This window comes from Notamacropus eugenii, chromosome 7, assembly GCF_028372415.1.
Source record: "Notamacropus eugenii isolate mMacEug1 chromosome 7, mMacEug1.pri_v2, whole genome shotgun sequence".
NCBI lineage: Eukaryota > Metazoa > Chordata > Mammalia > Diprotodontia > Macropodidae > Notamacropus > Notamacropus eugenii.
In genome coordinates, this window is record NC_092878.1 from 167,094,659 (window position 1) to 167,118,340 (window position 23,682).

Here is a 23,682-nt window from a genome sequence, read left to right on the forward strand (position 1 = left end):
CAGAGAGAGACAGTCTGTGCCCCCCAGATGAGCACACATCAGGGACAGCACTCAGAAAGTACAAGGCATTTTCCAGAGGGACCGAATACTAACAATCAGGGCATTGGGGAGGGTTGGGGAAGAGATCACAGCAGAGGGGGCCCTGAGTTGGCCAGGATTCAAAAAAGGATTCTCAGCAACTGCAAAGAGGATGGAGACATGCCAAAGAGAGGAATCACCTAGTCTCGTGCACACAGACAGGAGATGGAATGTGGTGAGATGCAGGAAAAGGCCAGCAGTCCCATCTGGCCAAAAGCCATCGGCCCAGTGAGCCAGTGAGAGTAAGGCCATCTAAGACCCTGAAAGCCAAGGTAAGGAGTTTGTGTTGTATGAGAGAGGTGATGGGGGCCACCGAAAGTCTGTAGTCAGGGGAATCACATGGTCAGAGCTACGTCTCGGGAAGATTATTTTGGCAATTGTGTAAAAAATGGACTCCAGAGATGAGTCACTTTGACAAAAATCCCGATTACTAAGCTCTTACAATAGACCAAGGGAAAGAAGAAGAGAAAAGAAGCCAAGAGAAGAGGCCATCTGGATGTGGGGTGAGAAGACACAAGGAGCATGGATGACTCCATGGCCACAAGCCTGGACAACTGAGAAGATGGCCCTACTTTGGAGGGAAGGCAGGTTTAGGGGGCTACAAGATTCATTCCACTTTGACCCTGCAGCAGCTGAGGTACTGAGAGGACACCTATTTGGAACCAGACAGGATGGGGGCTCAAGAGAGGAACCAGGGCCACGAAGAGGGATGCTGTGGAAGCAGGTGAGTTCACCCACTACAGAGAGAACAGCAAACAGGCCCAGGCCCTGGGAAGACTCAGTGAGAGCACAAAGGAGTCTAAGGACTGCCTCAGGCCACGGAAGGGAGAGGAGCCTACAGTCAACGGTGTCCGAAGCTACAGCAGTGTCAGCAAGGTCATGGAGGAGGAGGCCCAAGGCTGACTGAGCAGATGAGCGACAGTGCGAGGCCTTCGGGAGAGCAGTTTCAGGGAAGCGATGGGGTCGGGAAGTCAGCCTGCATTGCTTGGTTTGGGGTTTTGAGATTTTTTTTATCTTACATTTCAGCCTCCCACCCCTTTCCCAAAAGAGTCCTCTGAGCTATGAGACAGACCAAAAAGGGTGGGGATGGAGGGTGCTTAATTAAGAGTGATTATAGCCATTTTAAAAAGAATGCATTTTTGAGATGCAATATTTTAAAATGTCATGGCTCACCTAAGAATAAAGGTTTTTTTTAAATGTACTACAGCCCAATAGAGCAGAATGGATGGTGTGTGAAGGCAGGGGCTGCTTTGTCTCTGATTCGTATCTGCAGCACCTTGTCCGGGGCCTGGAGCCCAGAGGGGGCAGTAATGCTTCCTAATGACCACAATCCTATGCCCAAGTCACCCAAGGGGAAGGCAAGAAGCAATATGGCAGGGGCCCCATGCTTTCTTCCCTGCCTCTCTAACTGCCTCTGGTCCCTGCTATGTCCCCTGAAGACAAAGAGGAACACGAACATACATTCTCTTCAGACAAAGTCTGACAGAAAGAACGCAGAGCCACTTACCCAGGACGATATTTTCCTCTTTCAAAAACTTCCTACAGTGAACACTCACTCTCTAACTAAAGTCCAACGGAAAGGCCAACGAGAAGGAAGAAATCCTAACAGACAGTTCTTAAAACGCATCTGATGCATGACGAGGACATAAGATGAGCAATGCCCTAAGACGCAGGGCCGGGAAAGCACGCCGCCATCAGCGGAGAGGAACACCCTTCCTGAAAGGTCTGGCCAAGCCCAGACTTAAAGGACAACTCACAGCTGAGAAGCTTCATTCCTGGAAGAACAGAGAAGTGAAGGAGGGCAGTGAGACAGGGCCACGGATGTCCGACCTCCAACTTACTTGAGCTGAAGTACCTGGTCTTCCATCAGAGAGATCAGTGGAGAGACAACAATTCCAACTCCGCCGACAAACACGGGAGGAAACTGGAAGCACAAACTCTTGCCGTACCCTTCCAATACAAAGGCCACAAGACAGAGAAGACAAGAAGAACTGACATGGGACATCCTTCCAGCACTATCCCAACCCCAGATCTAGCACTCCCTGTACCAGGGTTAAGAGGGTCTCTTCACCGGTGCCTGGGCCTGCCATTCCCCACCCCCCAAAGCAGCCACCATGGTCTGCATCCAAGCATCTAAGTCTAAAGACTCAGTAAAGGAAGAACTCTCACCACACTACACTTCCAATTAAAAAAATGAAATTTGCTACAGATACGCTGTTTAGCATGACATACCAGTGGCCATAACTACAAGATTATCTCTTCTTTCTTCTAAAACAGAATGGATCACTTTCCACTGCATCCTGGCAAGGGAGGGAAAAACAGGGAAAGCAGACGTTAACTAACCAGTAAGAGACCTCAGGGAACCACGCCATAGTCAGGTCACTGCACATCATTCCCACACCTGTCTTCAAAGGTCCCCGATGATCTCGTCTAACAATGGCCCATGCAGCTAAGCAATTATACCCAAACAAGATTCATCATCAGGAGACTCTAGTTAAAACACCCTTTTATTTGATTGGCATGGAGCAAAAATTTGATTCCACCCCTGGGTGCCTAACAAAGCAATTAGAGCTTAGGGAAGAGGGTCTGAGGAGCCTGAGGCATGGGTTAGAAGTGACCTGCAGGGGACAGGAACAGAGGGGACCAGAAACTCCTCCATCTGCTCCCCGGAGAATTCCCAGAGGGGCCGCCCCCTCGGGATCATTCCCCAAAGGGGAAGATGTAGTCCAGCAGAGCGCTGGGGACTCAACTTCCAGGGAAACTTTGGTGCATTTTGGAGGTAGGTAGCAGAGAGAAGTAGAAGAAAGAAGCAAGCTATGAGCATGCTCAAAGGTGACGGGTTGTCCCACAGGGGAAGAGCAGACCAAGGGGAAGGACAGGTCAGAGTGAGAACCAAGCCCAACAGCAGGGGTTAGGACCGCTCGCTGGCCTGCCCTCAATCTGGGTACCCACACCAGGGAGCCGCGCATGGTCTCCTCTTGCAGCACGGCTGTGGTTAGCGTGTTCTCCCCAACAGCAGACCCCTCTCCTACACTTACCAGGCACACAAGCACACGCACATGGAGAGGTGAATGTGTGTGCACATGCATGTGCATACATATGTGCACTTTGGGGTAGGATTTACTGGCTTCGGATGAAAGCATATTAGATTCAGAGCTAGGACCATAAAATCCAATGCCCTCAATTTACAGAAGAGGGAAATTAAGGCCCATGGGGGTAAAGTCACTTGGCCAGGTTTATCAAATGGGTAGCGAGTGTCTGAAGTGAATTTGAACTCGGGTCTTCCTAACTCCACTACTCCAAGCTGCCTCCACAGCAGATACTCATAGACATTTGTTGAACATAAAAGGGAACTGAAATTATTTCTCTCTTTAAATTAGTATCTGGGAATGCACTATCTTCTTACCAGCAACAAGCTAAATTTCCAAAATCCAACCATGCCAGAAAGCACTAGGAAAGAAAGTACTAGCCACATTATGGCTTTATAACCAAGATGAAGGGTATGCATTTTTCTCTGCATTTTTCCTCATTAAGAAAAAGTCATTGAGTTAAATAACATGATGCTCACGGTTTAAAGCTGGAATGTCCAAAGTAGGTCTTCAAGCAAGTGACTTGCTCAGTCGTAGGCGTTGGCAACGAGGGGTCTTAAAACAAAATATTTGAATTTAAGTTCAAACAGAAGAATATTTTAAGGTAAGGAGAGGAAATGTAACTTTTATCCTTTTTTTAAAAAAAAGGAAAGAAAAATCCAGTATCCCTGCTTCAAATCCCCCCTCCCTGGGGATGACTTCACCAGATGCGGTTTGGATCACTTCCCAATGCCTTCGGATCAAAGTCCAAATGTCCCACCACCACCCACACTCTAGGCTTCTTTCCCACTGTCCAACACCCCATCACAAACATGCTGCAGCTTTAGTAATCATCTCAGGCCCCCCCAGCCCCCACTGGAGACCTCCAACCTGGCCAAACTCTCAAAGCTCCCTTGCCACCCCTCTCCCAGACGATGTCCCAGTGTCTGACACAGATCCATACTTGCTGCTTCAGAATTCATGATGCTTCCTCCCTCCTCAAACCTGTTCCCACTCACTATTTCCTCCTCCTCCTCTTCGTCCTCCCACTAGGCAATAATACCGAGGCTCTGATGAATGATTTTAGTGGCAGAAAAAGCCAGGCCCAGAGAGCTCAGAGGGATGCCAAGGTCAGAAGCAGAGAGGGGCCCCACACCCACCGGCTGCTTTATCCTTCCCTCAGGGTGGCCAGTCTGTTGCCCAACTTAACAAGACGCTCCCTGAGGTCAGGGTAACACCCCAGGATTCACTGGATGCCCCTTGACCTCCCACTGCTCAGCATAGAGCAGATTCACACTTTGCCAAATGACTCAAGAATCAACAAGCACTTCCAGAGGCCTGGTTCACAGCCAGGCCTACAGAGAGGCAGCCAGCACCTGCTTTGTTTCATTCAGCAGCTCCTAAACAGAAAGCCCTACTCTGGTTTAGGAGAGGTCCAGAATGGCTAATCAAGCATCCCATGATTCACTCAGCCCATACAAGAAAAGAGAACTTAACAGGCCTCAAGGATTTCATCCCCCTATCCCCTCAGCTCATGCACTCCATCAGCCCACTGAACTGAATCAGGAAAGATTTCTCAATGAGAATCCCAAGATGTCAAAGCTGCCACAGACCTGAGAGGAGCCAGTGTGATTCCTTTACAGATGAGGGACCAGGATCCCAAAGAGAGGCATTAACTGGCCCCAGGTCACACACAGAGAAGGAGGGGAGAGCTGGGAGTCAAAGCCAGCTCCCAGGACAGCAGGGCAGAGCAGCCCTGCTGCTCCCCATATGCCTAGTATGAAAATGAGCTTGCACCCCATTCCGTCCTGTCAATGTCCAAAATCACCAAGTCCTGGAAAGCAACAACTATCTCACTCCCTCTTTACAACATATCCAATATGAGCCTTTCCTTGGACTAAGATCAGGAAGACAACTACGTAAGACAGAATGCTGGGTCCCACCTCGACAGCCACACTCTTTCAGTGTCTGTAGTCAGTGCGGCCTTGGAGGAAGATGTAAAATGAAGACTGAGGTTCCAACTCCAGGCTGGAATACAGCTGTCCCTGCACCCTGTTCCTAAAATGCAAATGATAGGGGTGCTACCTAGTTCTTAAGGTGGCCATGGAAGGCAGCACTATGCAAGGTGATTTCTCCTGTTCCTCCCCATATCTACCTTTAAAAAAAAATATAAGTTCTCCTCAATGTAGGCTGAGTAAATTTTAATCAGGGGAGGCAAACTATGACAGAAGATGTAAGTAAGGAAGCCTGTCTTCAAACTGTACACACACACATGCACACACATGCACACGCACATACACACCAACAAGGACAACCCCATCCTCCTTTACCCCATTCATCTTCCTCTTCTTCAACAGCTTCCTCCTCTCCCTCATCAGCAGCAACTCCGGCCTTCCCTTCTGTTTCTGGCAACTCTGAGACATTCTGCTTCAACTTGTCACAGTCCAAGTCTTCTAAAGACTGAACAAAGAAAAGCAAATGAGCCCTACGACCACCTCATTTTCCTCCCCAAACTAGCCCTGACCCCCAGGAGCCTGGGGGCTCTCCTCAAAACACAGGCTTCCGAGCCCCCAAGAAGGAATGATTTCCAACCATGATTAACACAGAAGAATGCCATAAGAATCCCTGAGAAGGGAGCTACAATACAGTGGCTTCTAGAACAAACTTTGTCTTTGATGAAACTCAGTAAAAATGCTGCGTGTCCCAATTCATATTTTTAAATAAGTCACTGGCTCAAAGAAGCACCACATCCAGATGAAGGTACTGGGACAAGAGCCCAGGTGAAAGGACATACGGCTTCCCCTCGGCCAGCTCCTCCAGCGGGCTGGAGTCCTTTCAGGAGCCCCTCAGAGGGGGCAGTGCAGCCCAGCGCCTTCACAACAACATCCACTCACTTCTCAATGTGATGGCAGAACCACAACATACTTTGAGCATCTGCATTTCCAGATCTTCATCACTCTCAATAACACAGGAAACATCATGAGCATCCATCACGGAAACCAGGTCCTGGGGAGAAAAACAAATGATTCCTTCTGGGATCTGAAGTTCAAGCGTTCTGACTTTTTTCCTACCAAGCCCGTTGACTACTCGTTTTGTTTTTAGAGGCAGTCAGGGTCACCCTGCTAGGAAGTGTCTGAGGCTGGATTCGCACTCAGGTCCTCCTGCCTCCAGGCCCCATCGCACTCCCAAAACTCCTTTACTACTGATTCCACTTACAAAAAATAATTATACACTCGTTCCTTAACATAAGCAACAATCAAAGTGTCAGTGGAATGGTAAGGAACTCACTCATTCATTCAATAAACACACATTAAGCACCTGCTACGTGCCATCACAGTGCGGGCATCCAGATAGGAATGGATCGAGAGGAGCGACTTCATTGATATGGGAAAACTCATCTGAGAAAATTCCTCCAGCCAAAGGGGACCAATGATAGCTCTGCCTCCTCCAGCCTGAGAACACTACCGGGAGCAACATGACAGACGCAAAGAGCTGGTCACCTGCCCCGGATCCCAAAGCGCCCGAGCATCACGGACAGCACATGAAATCAGTTCGTTCTGACTTTCAGAAGAACGGCTTTTCCCTGAGGGCACAATAACGTAAAGCAACGTCTGCTTTCACGTTCTAAGCCGCACGTAAAAACTGAGGAACCATGAACTCTGGAACCACTCTGTGATAACTGGACAAAGGTATACTGCCTAGCTATGGCTTAGCCAGAAAAGACAAGGATTGGCTTCCCGTAAGCTACCGTGAGGCTCACCACTCATCTTTGTAACCCTACCATCTATATAGCCATAAATGGCCCACAAACGTCTATTCCTCTTCACTCTGCATAGCCTTGTCTGTGCGCTGCCTGGCTCTCTCTCATTAGACAATGAGCTCACCGAGGAGAGAACCTTGTCTTCTGCCTCTTCTTGTATCCCCAGGGCTTAGCACAATGCCTGGCACAAGGTCCAAGCTTAAAGTTTACTGAGTGACTGAATAAACTTGGGGTATATAAGTCAGGATACTCACAAGATAGACAAAGTAAATGCAAAGTAATTTTGAAGGTTAGTGGAGAATACAACGTGGTCAGATTCTGAGCCTAAGCCATGTAGGAGGAAAGGAAAGCCGGAAAGTCACCACTGCTTCTACCAAGACAAATGGCTTTTCCTCATCAAGAAGTAATCTGTATGGTAGGATCCTGTATTCTCTACACTTTTAAGACACCTAAAATGTCTTCTGCTTATATTAATTGCCAAAGCCTGCCAATTTCCTTTTAATAACATAAAAGAGGATATGCCCTGGAGGTGCACACACGAGCACACACACGTCCAAGGGTTCTTTAACTATTTGTGCTACAGACTCCTTTGGGATGCCAGGGAAGCCTAGACTCCTTCTTAGAGTAATGAAGGAAATGCTGTTTCCACTGGGAGTTACTGAAAACAAGGATGTCATTTTTTCCTATCCAAGTTCATGGGCCCCGAAAATCTATCCTTGAGCATCTCCCACGAATCTCAGAACACAAACAGCCTCCCCCTGATAGCATGTAAGCTCCCAAAGACAAACCTCCTACCCCCCCCACCAGCAATTTTGAATTTTCTGCCTCAGACATGGGTTAAAAAAGAGAGCAAAGCCACTCAGAGCCTGAGGCTAACTGTACTTTCTTTGGGCCTGAAGATTAATGAATTTGGAGTGTGAGAATCTGATACTCACCAGACCTCAATTTCTTATCTGTAAAATTGGAGGCATATGGGTGGATACGATGGCATCTAATCTAGGAGCCTAGGATTACCTCATTTCTGTATTTCTGTCTCAGTACCCAGCACAGAGCTGAGCATACAACTGCTCCCTAAATGCCGGCTAACTGATACATGTAGCTCATTCACAAAAATGAAGCCTAGGGAGTAATAATTATGGGATCTCACTCTTCAACATCTCTCAGCAATGCCAATCATTTGACATCTTTCCCTCATGGACATTTTAAATCAATCCCTCAAATTCTTTATCACTTTTTATTAAAGACAGCCTACTAGAACTATATCAGAAGAACAACCGAGGTAAGTCTAGAGAGGTTTGTCTCCAGAAGAAGGCCAGAAAGGACTTAAAAATGACCATAAAAAATAACAGTTTTTCAACAGACAGGTTTTACTGTTTTTTAGCAGATTCTGAGAAGTTGTATTGATAAATAATTACACAAACACAATGAAGAGTCTTTTTAAAAGCCTTCCTCAGACATGAAACATCTGGATAAGTGGAGTGGTCAGAATTCTTGCTCCTTAATAACTATTCTTGAAATTCTGGCAAGAGAAAAGTTTGAAAATAGCAGAGAATCCCATGCAATTCAGTATGACAAATAGAAGGTATTACTGTAGTTACCAAAACACTTATAACAAACTTTAAACTTACTTAATTTTGAGTTTTTTAATAGAAAAGTGAAAGGGAAAATAAAAAATAAACAGAATTTTTTAAAAAGGGAAAAAATAATCTAGACAATTCCTACTGATTTTTCAAATTAATAAAATATTAACAGAAAATATATTGGGGGAAAAAAGACAGAAGCTCCTGGAATTAAAAAAAAAGAACTTCCAGAGGAAAAGAATGGAAATTCAAACAACCACAGGGTGTGAGGAATGTTTCTGGTAGACTTAGAACTTCACAGCAACGCAAGGACTTAAAACATTCCCAATGGACTCTTGAGCCAAAATGCCTTCCATATCCAAAGAAAGAACTATGGAATTCGATCACAGAATGAAGCAGACTGTTTTCTTTTGTATTATGTTTTGTTTTGTTTTATGATTTCTCTCATTCATTTTAATTCTTCTATGCAACATGACTAAGGTGAAAATGTATTTAATAGGAATATGTGTGTAGAACCTGTATATAAAATTGTATGCCATCTCAGGGAGGGAGGGGAAAAAAATCTAAGATATATGGAAGTGACTGTAGAACACTGAAAACAAATAAAATAATTTAAAAAAAAAAAAGAAGAGAAATTCAGATTGCCTTTAAGATTGTTTTCTAAATCAAAGACCGAGCCCATAGTGACATCTGGAGCCTGAATTTCACAAAATCGGCTTGTGGGCCCTGGAGGCAAAACATCTCATCATGCAAATCACCTAGAAACTGAAATTCCTGGAGTGGAGGGGAAAGTCGAGGCAGCAATTACAATCAGACAAAAGGATGAATTTCACACATGCTTTCAGGGAGGCAAAGAAGCCAGAACATTCCATCTGAAGCTGAAGCCAAAAGAAGCAGGCGTCAGCCAAAGTCTCCAGGGGCTGCAAGGTTAACGTAAGGTTAATGGGAGGGAGAAGAGTTAAAGATCTTCCCGGCCCACTAATAGGCCTCAGACACCTTTGGTTAACTTCTAATGAGGCACAGGGTCAGAGGGTCTTGCCCTCCAGCCCTGAAAGAGCACGCATACTCTGAGGTGTGGTTGTGCTTTGGGGCTTAGTTTTTAGAAGGATCCTGTGCCAAAAGAGACTCTGAAAAGCCAGGTGTCGGTGCTTCTCACTCTGGTGATGACAGGCAGGTGGAAGCCCTGTCTGCTGGTCCTACCGTATTTCCTCTACTGGTATATGTAATTAAAGTAAGACTGCTGACCCCTCAAAAGCTGCTTTCAGAAAAGGATCTAAGAACCTGTACAGCAGGCCCTCCAGCATGTGCCAGGGTGCGGGCTGTTACAGGGGCCAAGACAAAGAATCTCTCTATCTTTGGGTGATGTTGTCATGACAAGCGGACTGAGGAAAATGACCATGAAGGCCAGGGAAGCTGGGACCATCTGAGCAGCCCACTCAGCCCTAGGGCCCACCCTGGCCTAGCCCCGAGGAAAAGACCAAAGGAGACAAACAACTGTGAAATACAGGCACCAGGGCCAAGAGAAACACCAAACACCAAAAAGTAAACAGAGGTCAACAGGAGTAATGATCCACAGGTCATCATCAGAGGTCACAGGAGGATTCCTAGAAGACAACCTGGCCTAGCAAGGGCTCAGTGACATCAGGGTGACCAGACACTGACAGAAAATGGAAGAGGAAAGGGGTACAGCCCATCACCTTCCTGCCTGTGTGCAAACATGAAGCATCCAGCGGGAGAAAGGGCCGGGGTCCTGGCCAAAGGCTGAGACCAAGGCCTGAGGCAGACACACAGCCTGTGTGTCTTAACTTCATAGCCACTAAGGTAGGTGCCAACCTGCACAGGGCTTTCTCCTATCTTTCCCCTAACATGACGGATGCCACCAAGTAACATCCGTGAGGACCTCAGCCCTCCATGACGGTAACAGGAAGTACCTGATCAGACACATATGTGGCTTCGTTCATTTCCTCCCGCGCCTGCTGCTCCATCATCTGAAGCTCATATTCAGTCACATCCAGGGACATCAAGCAAACCCTTTCCCTGGTTTCCTGGGGTCTCGGATCCTCCCGTCCACCTTCAGATCCATCGGTACTCAGGCCCACTGTGTCGTCTGTCCTATTTCCTCCACCATCATTTGCAGCCCATTCTCCACGACATGATGAGGCCTGTAACCTTTCTCCAATTCTCCTCGGCTCATCCCCAGCGGCAGGGTCTTCATCTGATGGGGGGTCCCTGAGGGGGCTCTCCAAGTTGGGAGCCCCAAGCAGCGCAGTCCTTAATGCCCCCAGGTCTTCTGAAAGGCTCTTCAGTAACTCAGTAACTCTATAGAGTGGGTGGGGAGAGATAAACATCACAGGATTAACTGCATGGCCACTATCAAGATTCCGTGATGACAATGAGCCCTCAAAACAAGTGCTCCCTGTCCCCCATTTGCTTCTACAAAGACATAAGGTTCCAGCCCAAGGACCACAAAGGAGTGCCCCAGATTTTGTCAAGTCCTGTCATTGCCAATGACACCAACAAGAACATGCTTCTGAAAGGGAGAATGAAAACTGAACGTGGACGTCAGCATGGAAAAGAGGACATTTAGGGTCACCACAGAGGACAGAGGCCCCTCCCACACAACCTGGGAGGTGGGGCTTGACAGAAATGCCAGGTGATTGATGGCAGCAGAGCTCAAAGCTCTGGGAAAGTTTGGGATATGTATCAGCAACAGACTCTGGTCATCCATAAACCAGTTCTAGCTGTCTAAGACGGAATTCGAATTTCACTTTTCCTAAGAATTCCATCATTTTAATAAACACAGAATCCTGCAATTCAGATGGGGCACCTAACGAGCTGGCTGGGAGTCAGCAAGGCCCACGTCCTGACTGGACAGGCCAGGGCTCTGACTGAAGGCAGGAGACGTGAAGGGACCTACCCCACTGCAGGGCACAAGAGCCAATCCTGTTCCAGTTCAGGCCTCTGCACTGTCGCTGGGCTGCGATGCTGCCCTCACACTTCTGCCTCCAAATCCCTGTTCTCTCTGAATGCAACTTACAGCACCTTGGGCAGGAAGTGCCTGCTGGTCCCTCACAAATACTCGTCTCCTCCTTCTTCACCCCTCCAAATACAGGTGTTTTATTGTGTGTATACTTAGACATGCAAACTCTCCTAAGAGGACACAGGCAACTGAAGCAGAGAGATGATCCCATTTTCGCCTCTGTATCCCCTACACCAAGCATATCAAAGGTGCCTAATAAATGCTTGATGATGCAGTGACACCAGTAAGAGACACTGGTGCCTTGTGCTTCTGAATGGTGAGGTCTGCTTTCAGCTGATTATCTCCACCTTGACTGTCAAGTGTTAGCGGGTGAGCCTCCTGGTAGGATGCCTCCTCCACATCAGGAGATCAGGAAGTCAGATCTCCAAGTGTGTAAGAACAGTGAGTAAGAAAAGAGTAAGTAGGCTCTGAGTAAAGTCCAGAAGGACAATTCCCTCATCTACCTGGAGGAACTCTTTAATTTCTCTCAGGCTGAAGGTTATGCTCCATCCAGGAGCTCACTGCAAGTAAGATGTCAGCCCTTGAATTCATGAAAGAACAAACAATACAAGCACTCTGCCCGGATCCTCTTCTACTCATCAGCAGAAATGAATCTACTCTGTCGTCTTCTCACACTGTAACCAATAATGCCACCCATGAGCATGGATTTACTGTGCATTCAGAGACTCTGGCACGTGGAAATAGGACTAGGGGTAAACGCCCCCTCCCACAAAGGTAGGAGATGTAACAAGACACAAAACACAGGCCCCAGAACATGTGGAAGGGGGTGATAAGGGCTTGAAAAGGGAGGAAGGGGCTGTTGTGAAGGATTTTAAAGGCCAAAGACAGGAATTTCTGTTTGATCCTAGAGTAACAGGGAATCAGTGGAATGTTTGATTAGGGAACGAACAGATCTGAGTTTACTGAAAATCCTTTTTGGCAACTGTGGGGGACCCAGACAGGGATGGCCAAAGAAGCAGCTCTGGCTTAGATCAGGCAAGAGGGGGTGTGAGGCTCCACTCTCATGCCTTGACTTCTTGGGCAGAAGAGAGGCCCCAGACGTATCAAGGAGAAGGTCTGGGAGCTGCCTGGGTATATAAGGTGAGAAAAGTCAAGGACAACACCACAGCTGCAAATGGGCAACCAGGAGAATGGCAAGGAGCACTTCCTGGGCACCTCTGTGCCAGGAGCTCAGCTGAGCTCTGGGAGGACAGAGAAAGGCAACAGGCTCTGTCCTGGAGAAGCTCACAATCGGAGGGAAGGGATGGCCAGCACGGGGGCAGGAGGAGGTCTAGAAGGGAGCCAAGGACAGGTGGGAAAGAAGAGGTGGCATCAGGGAGGGACAAGCCCCAGGGGCAGGAAGGAGCAACCACGTGAGGCTCTGGGAAGGGTGGCCTGATGGGAAGTGAGAAGGGGGCTGGCTCTCAATGGAAACAGGCACCTTGGGAAGATGGGTGAGTTTGAGAAGGAGAAGAGCGTACACTTTGGGACACAGAATTTGAGATGGAAACGCTTTACAGAGACCATTTCTGAGGAATAATACTTAGCACTGCTAGTATGCATTAAAGTTTGCAAAGTGGAATGTTTTGCATGACTGCATATACATGATCCATGTTAAACTGTTGGCCTTCTCAAGGAAGGGGAAAAGGAGGAAAATGGAAGAGAATATAGGACTCAAGATTTTAAAAAATGTTTTAAGAAATTGTGTTTATATGTCATTGAGAAAAAATAAAACATATTTTTTCTCTTTTAAAAAAAGTCTGCAAAGAGCTTTACAAATATCTTATTTTACTCTCAGAACCATCTTAAGAGCAAGTGCTGTTATAATGTCCACTTTACAGATGAGAAAACTGAGGCCAACAGAGGTGAGATGTCCAGCTGTATGAGACTGGATCTGAACCCAGGCCTTCCCGGTACAGGACCAGTGCCACCGAGCTGCCAGTCGGGACCACAATTAAATAAGGAAGCCAGAGGCTAAGAGATTCCTTATTCTAGGCCAAAGACATGACTCTTGGATGTGCTTTCTTACTGCCCCCAACCACACGTCTCCAGAAACTGTGCCCAATCCTACGGAAAAGTGTGAGTATCTTCACCCTCTCTGACTAGAGACACACACTAGGAGATGCCAATCTCTCATTTCCTCACCAATCGGAGCTTGGTAAGCCAACTCTCCCGCAGCCCACCTTCCAAACCCAGTGCACACACCCGGCATAAAGAGGACAAGACTGAGCAGTAAGAAAGGACCTGCCTCTGTGGTTCACTGCAGGGTCTCCAAGTACGGGAAACACTCGTGGTCAGATCTACCATCTCTTCAGAGAGGGACAGCAATTGTTTCTTCACCTCCTCAGGAAACTGGTCCAGCTCTGGAAAATCAGGGTTATATTCATCAGCCAGAACACCATGTTGTCAACACGTATGCTCCCCAGCACCAGGGTCTTTGCGCTAATATAAGTCACCTGCATGCCCTTTTCTCCCTCCCATTCATTAGCAAGGATGTTATAGATGGCAGGCCAAGATGAGTACAGTGCCCGTGAGACAGAAGCAAGAGAAGAAAGGTTTGTTTCACCAGCCAAAGACACACATTCTCTCGCTCTACAGAGTTCTTCTGCACAGTGTTGGGGTGCACCTCTTATTCCTGTAACTGAATTTGCTCTAAAAACATGCTTAGGAGGATCTAATTATCTTTTTTAAAGTTAACCTAGACTCCAAACTAATCTAGAAAAATGCTAGGACCAGGGCAGTTTAAGAGGGGCCCAGCTGTGAGGCAATCTCATCCAAGAGGAAGGAACTGTTAACATGCTCAGAGAGTTCACAGCAAACCCAGCTCAAATCCTCCTGGAATCAAGAATGGAGACCCCCCAAGATCCAGGTCACAACAGTCCCCAGAGTTCCCCGACAGTCACTTCAGCAAATCTCTGCACAGCTGTTACTGCATCCAGGCCAGCACGGGGATAGCTGGGGTCGGGTTGGTGGCATTTGGGCAAGAATTGTGATTTTATGAGCCTGGGGAACATTCCCCCGGGCCAGGGCTAACCAGGCAGCCTGCTGCTCACTCATCCATCCACTGCTTATGCACTGAGGACATCACTCAGCCACCCTGTAACCATGCCCCATCCTCCAAGGCCACTCTGAGCCTCCACGTATGGCAACACCAGCCTATCAGACCACAAACACCTCGGGGCCAGGGACGCCTTCATTTCTGTATCACGCTCCCCAGATCACTCACTGGAACCCATGTCTTCCTGACTCAAAGGCTGACTTCTATCAGCGCAGGGACGCAAAGACAAAAGAGCACAAAAGCATGAATGCTCTCAATTTGTCTCAAATTCAGTCTACACAGAGACATTGATCAGATGAAAGCTTCATGTCTACAACTCACTTTTCAGCTTGCTTACTGTTCACAGCCTACCTTCTGAAGGGGCTTTTAAAAGTCAGAAGCCCTCATTTCCTAAGTTTTCTTCTCTACATCACAGCCCTCAAAAGAAGGGGAAAATATCACTAAAACAAGGAAGGAAAGTTGCAAAAATGACACCCAAAGGAAAGTAACTCATTTCCCACACAAAATACACATAAAAGGTAAATTCTAACTAAGACTACTGAGACTAAGCCCCTGGACTGCCTGATCCTGGAGCAGCCACTGTTTGTGAGCACAGAACTAAGACTGAGGCAGGGTGCTGGGGAGGGTTCCAGTGCCCTTGGCACATGGACCCAAGGCTTCCCCTCCCTCATTCCTGTCTCCAGTTTGTCATACCAGACCACAAAACTGCTGGTCCCAGGATAATGAGGCTTCACTCATCCAAAGAAGATGAAGAACCCAGAGTGCTGTTTTCATGGAGAACAGGATGGAATAAAGTCCCTTCAATACAACCAAGAGGCCTTGTCAGCACTGAGCCACAAGGACCTAGGCACAGCAGAGCGCTGTTCTCTGTGCTGTAGCACAGCATCCCAGGAATGCTGGACCAAGGCAACATCAACTCTGCTGAGCAGCCCTCCCCGACAGAGCCAGCAAAGAAAGGACTTGGCTGGGATGAGCATTCAGGCTGCCACCATTGGCCACCAAGTGATGAATGCTTCTGGTTGCAGTACTTCTACCAAGGGGAAGGGAATAAGCATTTCTTGAGCACCTACTGAGTGCTGGGCACGGTGCTAAGCACTTTGTCCATATTTTCTTCTGGATACAGTACAAGGACCCCACACATGGAAGCAGTGAGACAGAGGAGATGGGCTATAGGTCCATCCGAGGCACAGCTCGGGTGAGCAGGAACATCCTCAATCAGGCAGGCAGTCACACCAGGCTCCTGTTTCAGTGGCCTAGGTATAGACAGCCAAACCACTGGGTCTGGTTAGCATTTTAGCCATAAGAATTTAGGGGAAAATTCCATATGCAACCAATGAACTCTGAGTCTGGCACACTGACCTTATCATCTCCAGCTGGACAAAGTGAAAAGCAGGCACTTCAGGGAGGCCCTGGGGAGCTGCCCTATGACCCTGTCCAACAGCATAGCTGGCCCTTTTAACCATAAATGGCCTGGCTCCTTCTCAGGGGCAAAGACCGTGCCTTTCGAGGCCTCTGTGTCCCCAGGGCCTGGGACAGAGCAGTTGTACCAAAACTACCAGCTGAATGCTTGCTGCTGACCTCTCTGCCAGTGCCTGGTGCCACTGGAAAGAGTGAAGACACAAACCCAAGCTGCCACGTGCAGCCAGCAGAGCACCACGTGCACCCTCAAGCACCATGCACACCCTCCCTCCTTACTGGGGACACATTTCAGAATACTGCCCATTCTGTCCCACGGAGCTCATAAAACCACTCACCGGTTTTTGGCAGCAGCATCTGTGCAGATCCACTTAAGGTTTCTAATTTTTGGTAAACTATGAGACTAGCCTACAACAATAAAGAAAAAAATTATAGAAGTGTTCAAAAATAGATCTTTTTTATGTCAATCTGTCCTGTCCTGGGGGAAAAATACCTAAGAGTCCAGTGTGGGGCACAGGCTCAGATCCAAATTCTGCCCATCTTCATCAGTGCAGCACCCCATGTCCTGGCTGGATCTCTCACAGTGGCCATGCAAAGCTGCCAACACCACAGAGACTTTGCACTCACATCCCAGGGCTACTTCCCTCCCATCCTGCCAAGTACTTCTCCCTAAGGGCCACCACAAAGGCCTGGGATTTCCCAAAAAGCACACATGGGAAAAGGGGCAACCCATTTTCCTGCTCAAGATAAAGGCTGCCCTAGATGCCCAGCACAAGGGACTCCACTGCTGAGACAGATGCCCTAGGTAAAATAGGTAAAGTAGGTAAACAGAGTGAATTTGACATAAAGAGATGAACCTTAAGAAACAAAAACAAAGCCTTGATTCTGTGACCCCATCACAGGCCCATCTATCTCCTTGGCTGTGGACACAGAAACACCATTACAGTGAAGGAAGAGCCCTCTGCCAATGCAGGCTGCCCTGTTAAGTGAAGGGGCTGGCCAAGGGTCACCCAGGTGGAACCACAGGTGGTTCAGAGGTCGGTCTTGCAGCCAGATCCTGTTGGCTTCAAGCCCATTCTCTCCCCACTGCTCTACTGCCCGACAAGTCACCCCAGCATTCTTGAAGGTTATGCCAGTGCAGGGGTTCAGTCACATTACTCAAAGCCTGCCAAGCTCAGCATCCAGACCAGCCAACAAGACAAGCTCTGATGCCCCAGGACCACTCCAAGGGCATTTGAGGGGTGAGCCACCCAGTGAGCCAAGCGCTTATGTGGCTACAAAGACAGTATCTTCCCTTGCATCTCTCCCAGAGCATGTGTAGCAGGCGGCCAGAGTCCAGTTGACAAGAAAAGGGGCCCACTGAGTCCAGAGAGCAACCTGACCTGCAGAGCCATGGCAACCTGAGGGAGAAGTATGAGGGGGAAGGAAAAGAGACCCCTGCGGTGTCATGGGTGAGAGGCCGTATGTGTGCCCACTCTCCCACCGACATTCATGCCAGGCTGGTTTGGTCCAAATCTTTGCTATGGAGCTGCCAGGGGAACATGCCGGCAAGAGGTGTAAGAGTGTGGCTGCAGAAGGCCAGTCTGGGAGGAGGAGAGATGGAGTGACAACAACCACAGACTACCTCTCCACTGGGCCTTCCTTTGACTTCAGGACAACAATCACTGGAGTTTAGTCACCTGTGAATAGGCACTACTTGGTTAATTGACAGAAAAAAAGGCAGCAATAAATGCCTTTGGAAGCCCTTTCTACACTAAGCTAGGCTGAACCTGTGAGCCGCAGGGAGGACTCCAAACCAAGGTCACAGAAGCTGTCCCCTCCGTACTTACATAAGCATCAATGGAGGCGTACTTCTTCTGGTCCTCGGTGAGTGGGAAGTCCTCCCAGCGGCTGCAGCGGATGGACTGCTCCTTCAGAAGCCGCTTCCTGAAAAGGTGCTTCACCAAGCCATCCAAACTCCAAGTCTCCTTACACTTGAGCTAAGAGCCATAAGGGAAGACCATTGAACAGCACTTACAAACATTATCCAGAGGAGGACTGGCCTCACCTGTGGCCTGAGCCTGGAATCATCCATGCAACTCCTCCAAGAGTCCATCTGGAGACCCTGGCCCAAACCAAGCCTCAGCACAGGAGGTGAGGGGCCACCAGCTCTCACCCTGGCCTTTTACAGAGGTGGAAATGGAGGCCCAGAGAGATGGTCACAGGAAAGTCAAAAGAGATGTGAACTGGGACTCAGAAGTGAAGATAAAGGAGGAGGTTGTGGCTGGAAAAGCGGCCATGGCCATGGGCCTAAGTTCTGGCCCTTCTCCAGTTCCCCCCAAAGAGAAGCACAAAGCCAGATGTGTCTCTACCTTCTCATTGGCCACACTGGCCAGCTCCACAAAGCCCTTCAGGTGGATGCCAAAGTCTCGGAGGAGTTTCCACTGGTCTGCCATTCCCACACCAGCCTTTTTAACAGCTTCATTCTCCAGTAACATCTTTAATCCCTGGGGAAAAACTGAAATGGACTTTGTGGTTGGTCCCAGGCCCTCTGTGCCCCCCAAGAGCTTTCTGCACAGCTTGCCTCGCCATGCGTCCTGCCTGCCCATCCACCATCCCTCCCTATTCTCTCAGGACAATCCCCCCCAGGAAGAGGTCCAGATCCATTTATTAAGCACCCAATAGAAGCTGGGCAGTGAGCTAGGCACTGGGTATAACAGTCCTCACCCTCAAGGAGCTGGGATTCAATGAGGCAAAAAAACCATATCCACGAGGAGCCCCAAAACAGACTCCGAGGGAATTCAAGGTCTTTTAGCCCTGAAGGACACCAATGAGGACCCCTGAACCAAGGGATGGAACTGTCAGACAGAATGTGTGTGGGGGTGGGACCAGGGTGCGGAAGGCCATGAGTGTGTAAAGGACACGAGTGTGTAAAGGACACCAAAGGAGCAATACTAACCTGTCATAGAAGCCACGTGAAATAAATAACATTTGCTCTCGGATACACACAACTGAACAAGGGCAACCCTGTCTGACCTGCCCTTCCAGAAGGGTGGAGGCCATTCGATGTCAAACCCCACCACGGTGCCATCAGATGAGCTCATTCTGAAGGGGAAAAAAACATTTCTTGGCACAACACTTTCAATTCCATAGTGCCTGTGAAAGTGGAGCTTTCCAAGTCAACATCCTCAGGTCAGAGTAGTGATGATGCACAAGTTTCCTTTGAGGATGCCCAAGCTCTGGCTAGAATTTGTGTGACGTGGAACCCAACAGGAGCCTCGGCAGGTCCCACTGTCTTATTCACCTAGAGAATGACTCCAAGGTCCCTTCCAATGCTCAGTCTACAACTGATCCTATGAGCTTGCAAGGGGGTAAAAGTAGCACACTCATTTATTAACTCAACACGAAACACTACAAGACTGGGCAGAGACTCAGAGAAATCAGGGAGGCTATGATCTGGATCCTGCCTATGACACAGACTGGTAACTGGGGGGCCCGCAGACAAGCCACTGGACCACCCTCTAAGCCCAGAGAGGCATAGATAAAGCCAAAGGAACAGACCAAACACACACCAACACCAGGGTCTGAGACCCAGGGGAGAACCTCCCACACTCTCAAGGACATCTCCTGATGTGGGCCAGTAACACTTGCACATTCCCACCACCAACCACAGCCCCTACCCCAGCCTGAGCCCTGCCCGTGATCACCTCAGACCCTCATGCTCTGAATTCTGGGCTAACAACTTGTTACGACTACTTTGAGACTAAATTTATTGAACAGTTTTAGTATTGTTGGTATCTAATTAAAATACACTTAATGAAGCTTTCCATACAAATAAATCCTCAATAGCCCTCTGCACTCAAAGACCTGGTTTTGGTCTGGCCTTGCAATGTCCTTAGTGTGAGACTTAGCCTCCCTCAGTTCTGATCTGGTCTTCCCATCACTCCCACCTCCCTCTCAACTGGAGCATACTGACTGTTCTTCCTAAACGCGATTAATTGGAAATAGGTTGATAAATAGCTGTGAATAAAGGGTTAACCCTAAATACAAAATAATTTTGTAAATACAAAACAACGGCCAACGTGAAACAATCACCTGAACGAAAGGTTTTCAAATTTCATTCTCTGATTTTGGCTATTTATGAAAGTTATACTATCTATTTTTTATCTGAAAAAGAGGTTCTCCTTACATTGAAGAAGGAGAAGCAGAGTGGTAAGTGGAGAGAGGACCAGCCCTGGAGTCAGGAGGTCCTGGATCCCAGTCCTCCTCTGCTCCCAAGTGACAGTAAGGGGCTACCCAGCCTGGCCATCACCGAGGCTTCAGCCAGGAACCATGGGCTCAGGCCCTAGTGGAATTCAGGACATGAGCAGCTACCCTTCCGAAGCAGAGATGCACTAGTTCTGAGGTGGCAGTGACCCTCACCTGATATCTTCTGCCAGGAAGGAACAATCACTCGTTTCGTAGCTGTAAACGATGGACCCAGGGAATTCCAGCAGGGGAAGGCCATCTTCCAGAACACTCCTCTGAGGAGAAAACCCAAGGGAAATCAAATCAGAAAAGGCGTTCAAATGGCTAGCTTGCCTTTTCTCCACTGACTTTCTCTACCAAGCTCTAATTATACAAAGACAAGTCAACCAACATTTCCTGAGCTCCTCCCAGTGTGCTGGGCTACAAAGGAAAAAAACAAAAAAGGTACTGCTTTTGAGGATGTCTACATCAGTGAGAGAGGGAAAGGGGGAGGAAGGAAGAGGGAGGGAGCAAGAGGAAAAGAAGGTAGAGAGAAAAGGAGAGGGCAGTGGAAAAGGGGGCAGGAGGGTGAGAAAACTAGTGCTGAGGGAGAGGGAAGAGAAGGGAAGGGTCCCTGCACAAGGCAGCAGCACCTGCCAGCATTCTAAACAAGCCAGGGCTTCTAGGAGTCCGGGGTCATTAGAAAGCGAGGGCCTTCCCCTGCCATCATTGCCCCCTGAAAAGGCCCAAGCCCAGGTATCTCCCTCCACCACCTTCCTTCTCTGTGTCTAGCTCTGAAGCTGCTGATCCCGCACTGGACCACGGGGTTTTAGACATTCAAGCACTCTCAGCTCAGCTGCTCCCTGCCCCCCAGCAGCCAGCCTCTCCTCCACGCCAAGGGGGTCCCATCCCCTCCTCCCCGCTGTGATCACTTCCTACCTCTCCCTGTCTCCCAGCTCTCTCTCGTGGCCTACACCCATGCTCACATCTACCTCAGCCTTAGAACCACTCCCCTGAGCTCACTCACCTCACCCCCTTCCCCAACCCTACTGAGGATACCCAACAGAGCCCAGTGGAAGGGGACTGTCTCTATGTGCCCACCTCTCAGTTCCCTGTGTTCTGGATTCTGGCCTCTTCAAACTCAAACCACTCTGAGGTTCTCCAGGCTCTGCTGAGAGCTCCCCATCCTCCAGGCAGGCCCTTACTGCCTATCCTGGCCGGCCTCAGGCCTTGGCCTCCCAGCTCCCAGCTCCCAGCTCTCCTCCCAGCTGCCCCCAGCCTCCCTACCCAAGCTCCTCTCCTCCTCTCCCTACGCACACAACTCTCAGAGAGCTCCCTTATCAATTGTCACCTCTCTCCAGATGACATCCAACTTCATACACCAAGGCCTCCCTTCTCATCATTAATTAATTGCCTGCTGGATACTTCCTACTGTAGGTCCCACAGGCCTCTCACACTCAACAAAATAGAACTCTGTATGGTGGTATGCCCTCCTGGGGCTCTCCTCCAAACCTCCTCCCTGCTTCTGCTGAGAACCCCGCCATCCCTCTAGTCACCAAGGGCGCTGCCTCATCATTGCCCTGGACACCTTCTGTCTTCCGATTCCCAGACCTTCACAGCCTCTTGAGCCCTTCCTTTTCCAGGTACGTGGCTACCACATAATCCAGACCTCCCTGTCCTCTCCCCGAACCTCCCAGGCCTCCCTGACTCCAGTCTCCCTTGTTCCCCATCCATCCCTCACATGACTGCCAAGATTATCTTTGCAAAGCACATGTCTTTCCCTGCTCAGTCCTCCAGGAGACTAATTAATCAATTCTAGTTGTCTACAGGACCCTGGGCTAAGCGTTTCTTATCTGTCTTTGCAGCCTTTTTTAGAGTACCGAGTTCCACCATTAGTCATTCTCCAAACCTGACATTCTATCTCCCATCTCTAAGCATTTGTACAAGTGGCTACCCAGGCCCAAAATAGGTTTCTTCATTTCTAGAGTTTCCTTCAACATGCAACATGTGCCGCTTTCCCTGACCCTCTACTCATCAATAATGTCCTACCTCAATTTTCCTTACACTACCTTTATCTATTTAGCCTATCTCCTCAGGAGAATGTAAGCTCCTGTGTGAATTATCCCAACCATTTTAGAAAGTAATAGAGAATTATGCTAAGAGACAGACAGACTCTGACCAACGGAGCCCAAGGAGCACAATAAAAAGATTAGACAAAGCCAATCAGAAAAGTGGCCTTTTAGTAGCTGCAAAGAACTGGAAATAAAGGAACTGCCCAGCAACTTGGGAACAAAGAGATGGAATGGAATTCACTGGAAGCAGCAACGAACATGAGGAATTCAGAGAAGTAAAAGAAGACTTCTATAAACTGGTCCAAAACAACATAAAGCAAAAATTACAATAATGGAAATAAAAACAATGGAGGAAAAAAGTCCACTTAACCCTGTGTAATTATCATGACCCCACCTGGCCCCAAAGAGGCTGAGAGAGAATGACCTTCCCTCCCCTCCTTAGCAGGCTGAGGACCTGTGGGCATAGAAGGCACTGGTCTATACCACCAGCCCCCACTGACAGACTGGTGAGTTCTGCCAGAGGGCTGAAGGTTTGTCCCCCTCTATTTTACTTTTTGTTAGGAGGGATGGCTGGGGGGAGGACAGGAAGATCATATGTAAAGAAAAGATGACAACAAAAAATGAGAAACAAAACAAAGCTTTTTAATCAAAGGCCCTTGAAGGCCCAGAGTGTTTCACTGTCTTCACACTCCCCAGGACAGGCACAGTGCCCCCAAAAGTACACCTATGGTCAATCTAAGTGACTCACAGTCACTTTCACCATGAAGGTTACTTGCAAGGCCAGTTATCCAGAGTACTGACAGGAGAGGAAGCAGAATTCTTTATACTCTACAACTTGACAATTTTCATTTCTCAGCCATCACACAACAATCCTACAAGTACAAGCAAACAACAGCTAATGAGAGATAGATGTTTGATAGATGATCAAACTTAAATTTCTCACAAGCCCAGTTCATACAGGACTACCAGGCAGTCTAGGTTACTAGCAACAAAGCTGAAAGCCAATCACAGATGGGCAAACTCAGGAAGAAGCTGTCCAGGCTGAACACAGCACGTTTGTAAGAGAAAATACTAACAGAAAAAAAAAACCTTCTGCATGAGTACCAACCTTTCTTTGATCTGAATCACATCCCTCACACGCCTCAGACATCCACTCAGGAAGTTTCCGTGCTTGGAGAGTCCTTGTCACTGTGTTTTCATTCATCTTGAGAAATTTCTGGTTCTGAAAATGAGAAAAAACAAAAAACAGAGATTCAGCCAAGACGGGGAAGGCCCTCCAGAAAAAGTCACAGGACGCTCAGCAGGAGGAAGTGGGCACCCTTGGCCTGAGAGGAGCAGGTGCCCTGGCAGGACACTTTGGTGAAGGGCAGTTACACAGATGAGGAAGAGCCTTCCCTATGCTGGAACCCTGAGGCTGAATCAAGA

At 48.4% G+C, this 23,682-nt stretch overlaps 1 protein-coding gene across 9 annotated transcripts in view; it reads right to left on the reverse strand.

Annotated features, from left to right (window-relative positions):
* WRN (WRN RecQ like helicase) overlaps nt 1-23,682 on the reverse strand; it is a 79,979-nt gene that overhangs the window by 43,525 nt on the left and 12,772 nt on the right. For 8 of the 9 annotated variants that reach the window (XM_072625475.1, XM_072625474.1, XM_072625472.1 and 5 more), the window contains 13 exons: nt 23,366-23,479; nt 20,381-20,481; nt 18,918-19,063; nt 18,331-18,476; nt 17,809-17,958; nt 16,318-16,387; nt 13,754-13,868; nt 10,418-10,805; nt 6,072-6,152; nt 5,477-5,606; nt 3,647-3,722; nt 2,311-2,378; nt 1,920-2,028 (listed from right to left, as the gene is read on the reverse strand). In XM_072625475.1, the coding sequence (XP_072481576.1) occupies nt 1,920-2,028; nt 2,311-2,378; nt 3,647-3,722; nt 5,477-5,606; nt 6,072-6,152; nt 10,418-10,805; nt 13,754-13,868; nt 16,318-16,387; nt 17,809-17,958; nt 18,331-18,476; nt 18,918-19,063; nt 20,381-20,481; nt 23,366-23,461 (1,676 nt within the window). In that variant the 5' untranslated portion in view covers nt 23,462-23,479. Of the gene's footprint in view, nt 1-1,919; nt 2,029-2,310; nt 2,379-3,646; nt 3,723-5,476; nt 5,607-6,071; nt 6,153-10,417; nt 10,806-13,753; nt 13,869-16,317; nt 16,388-16,472; nt 16,495-17,808; nt 17,959-18,330; nt 18,477-18,917; nt 19,064-20,380; nt 20,482-23,365; nt 23,480-23,682 lie in introns of those variants that run through there. The other variant, XM_072625479.1, reaches the window with a different exon arrangement.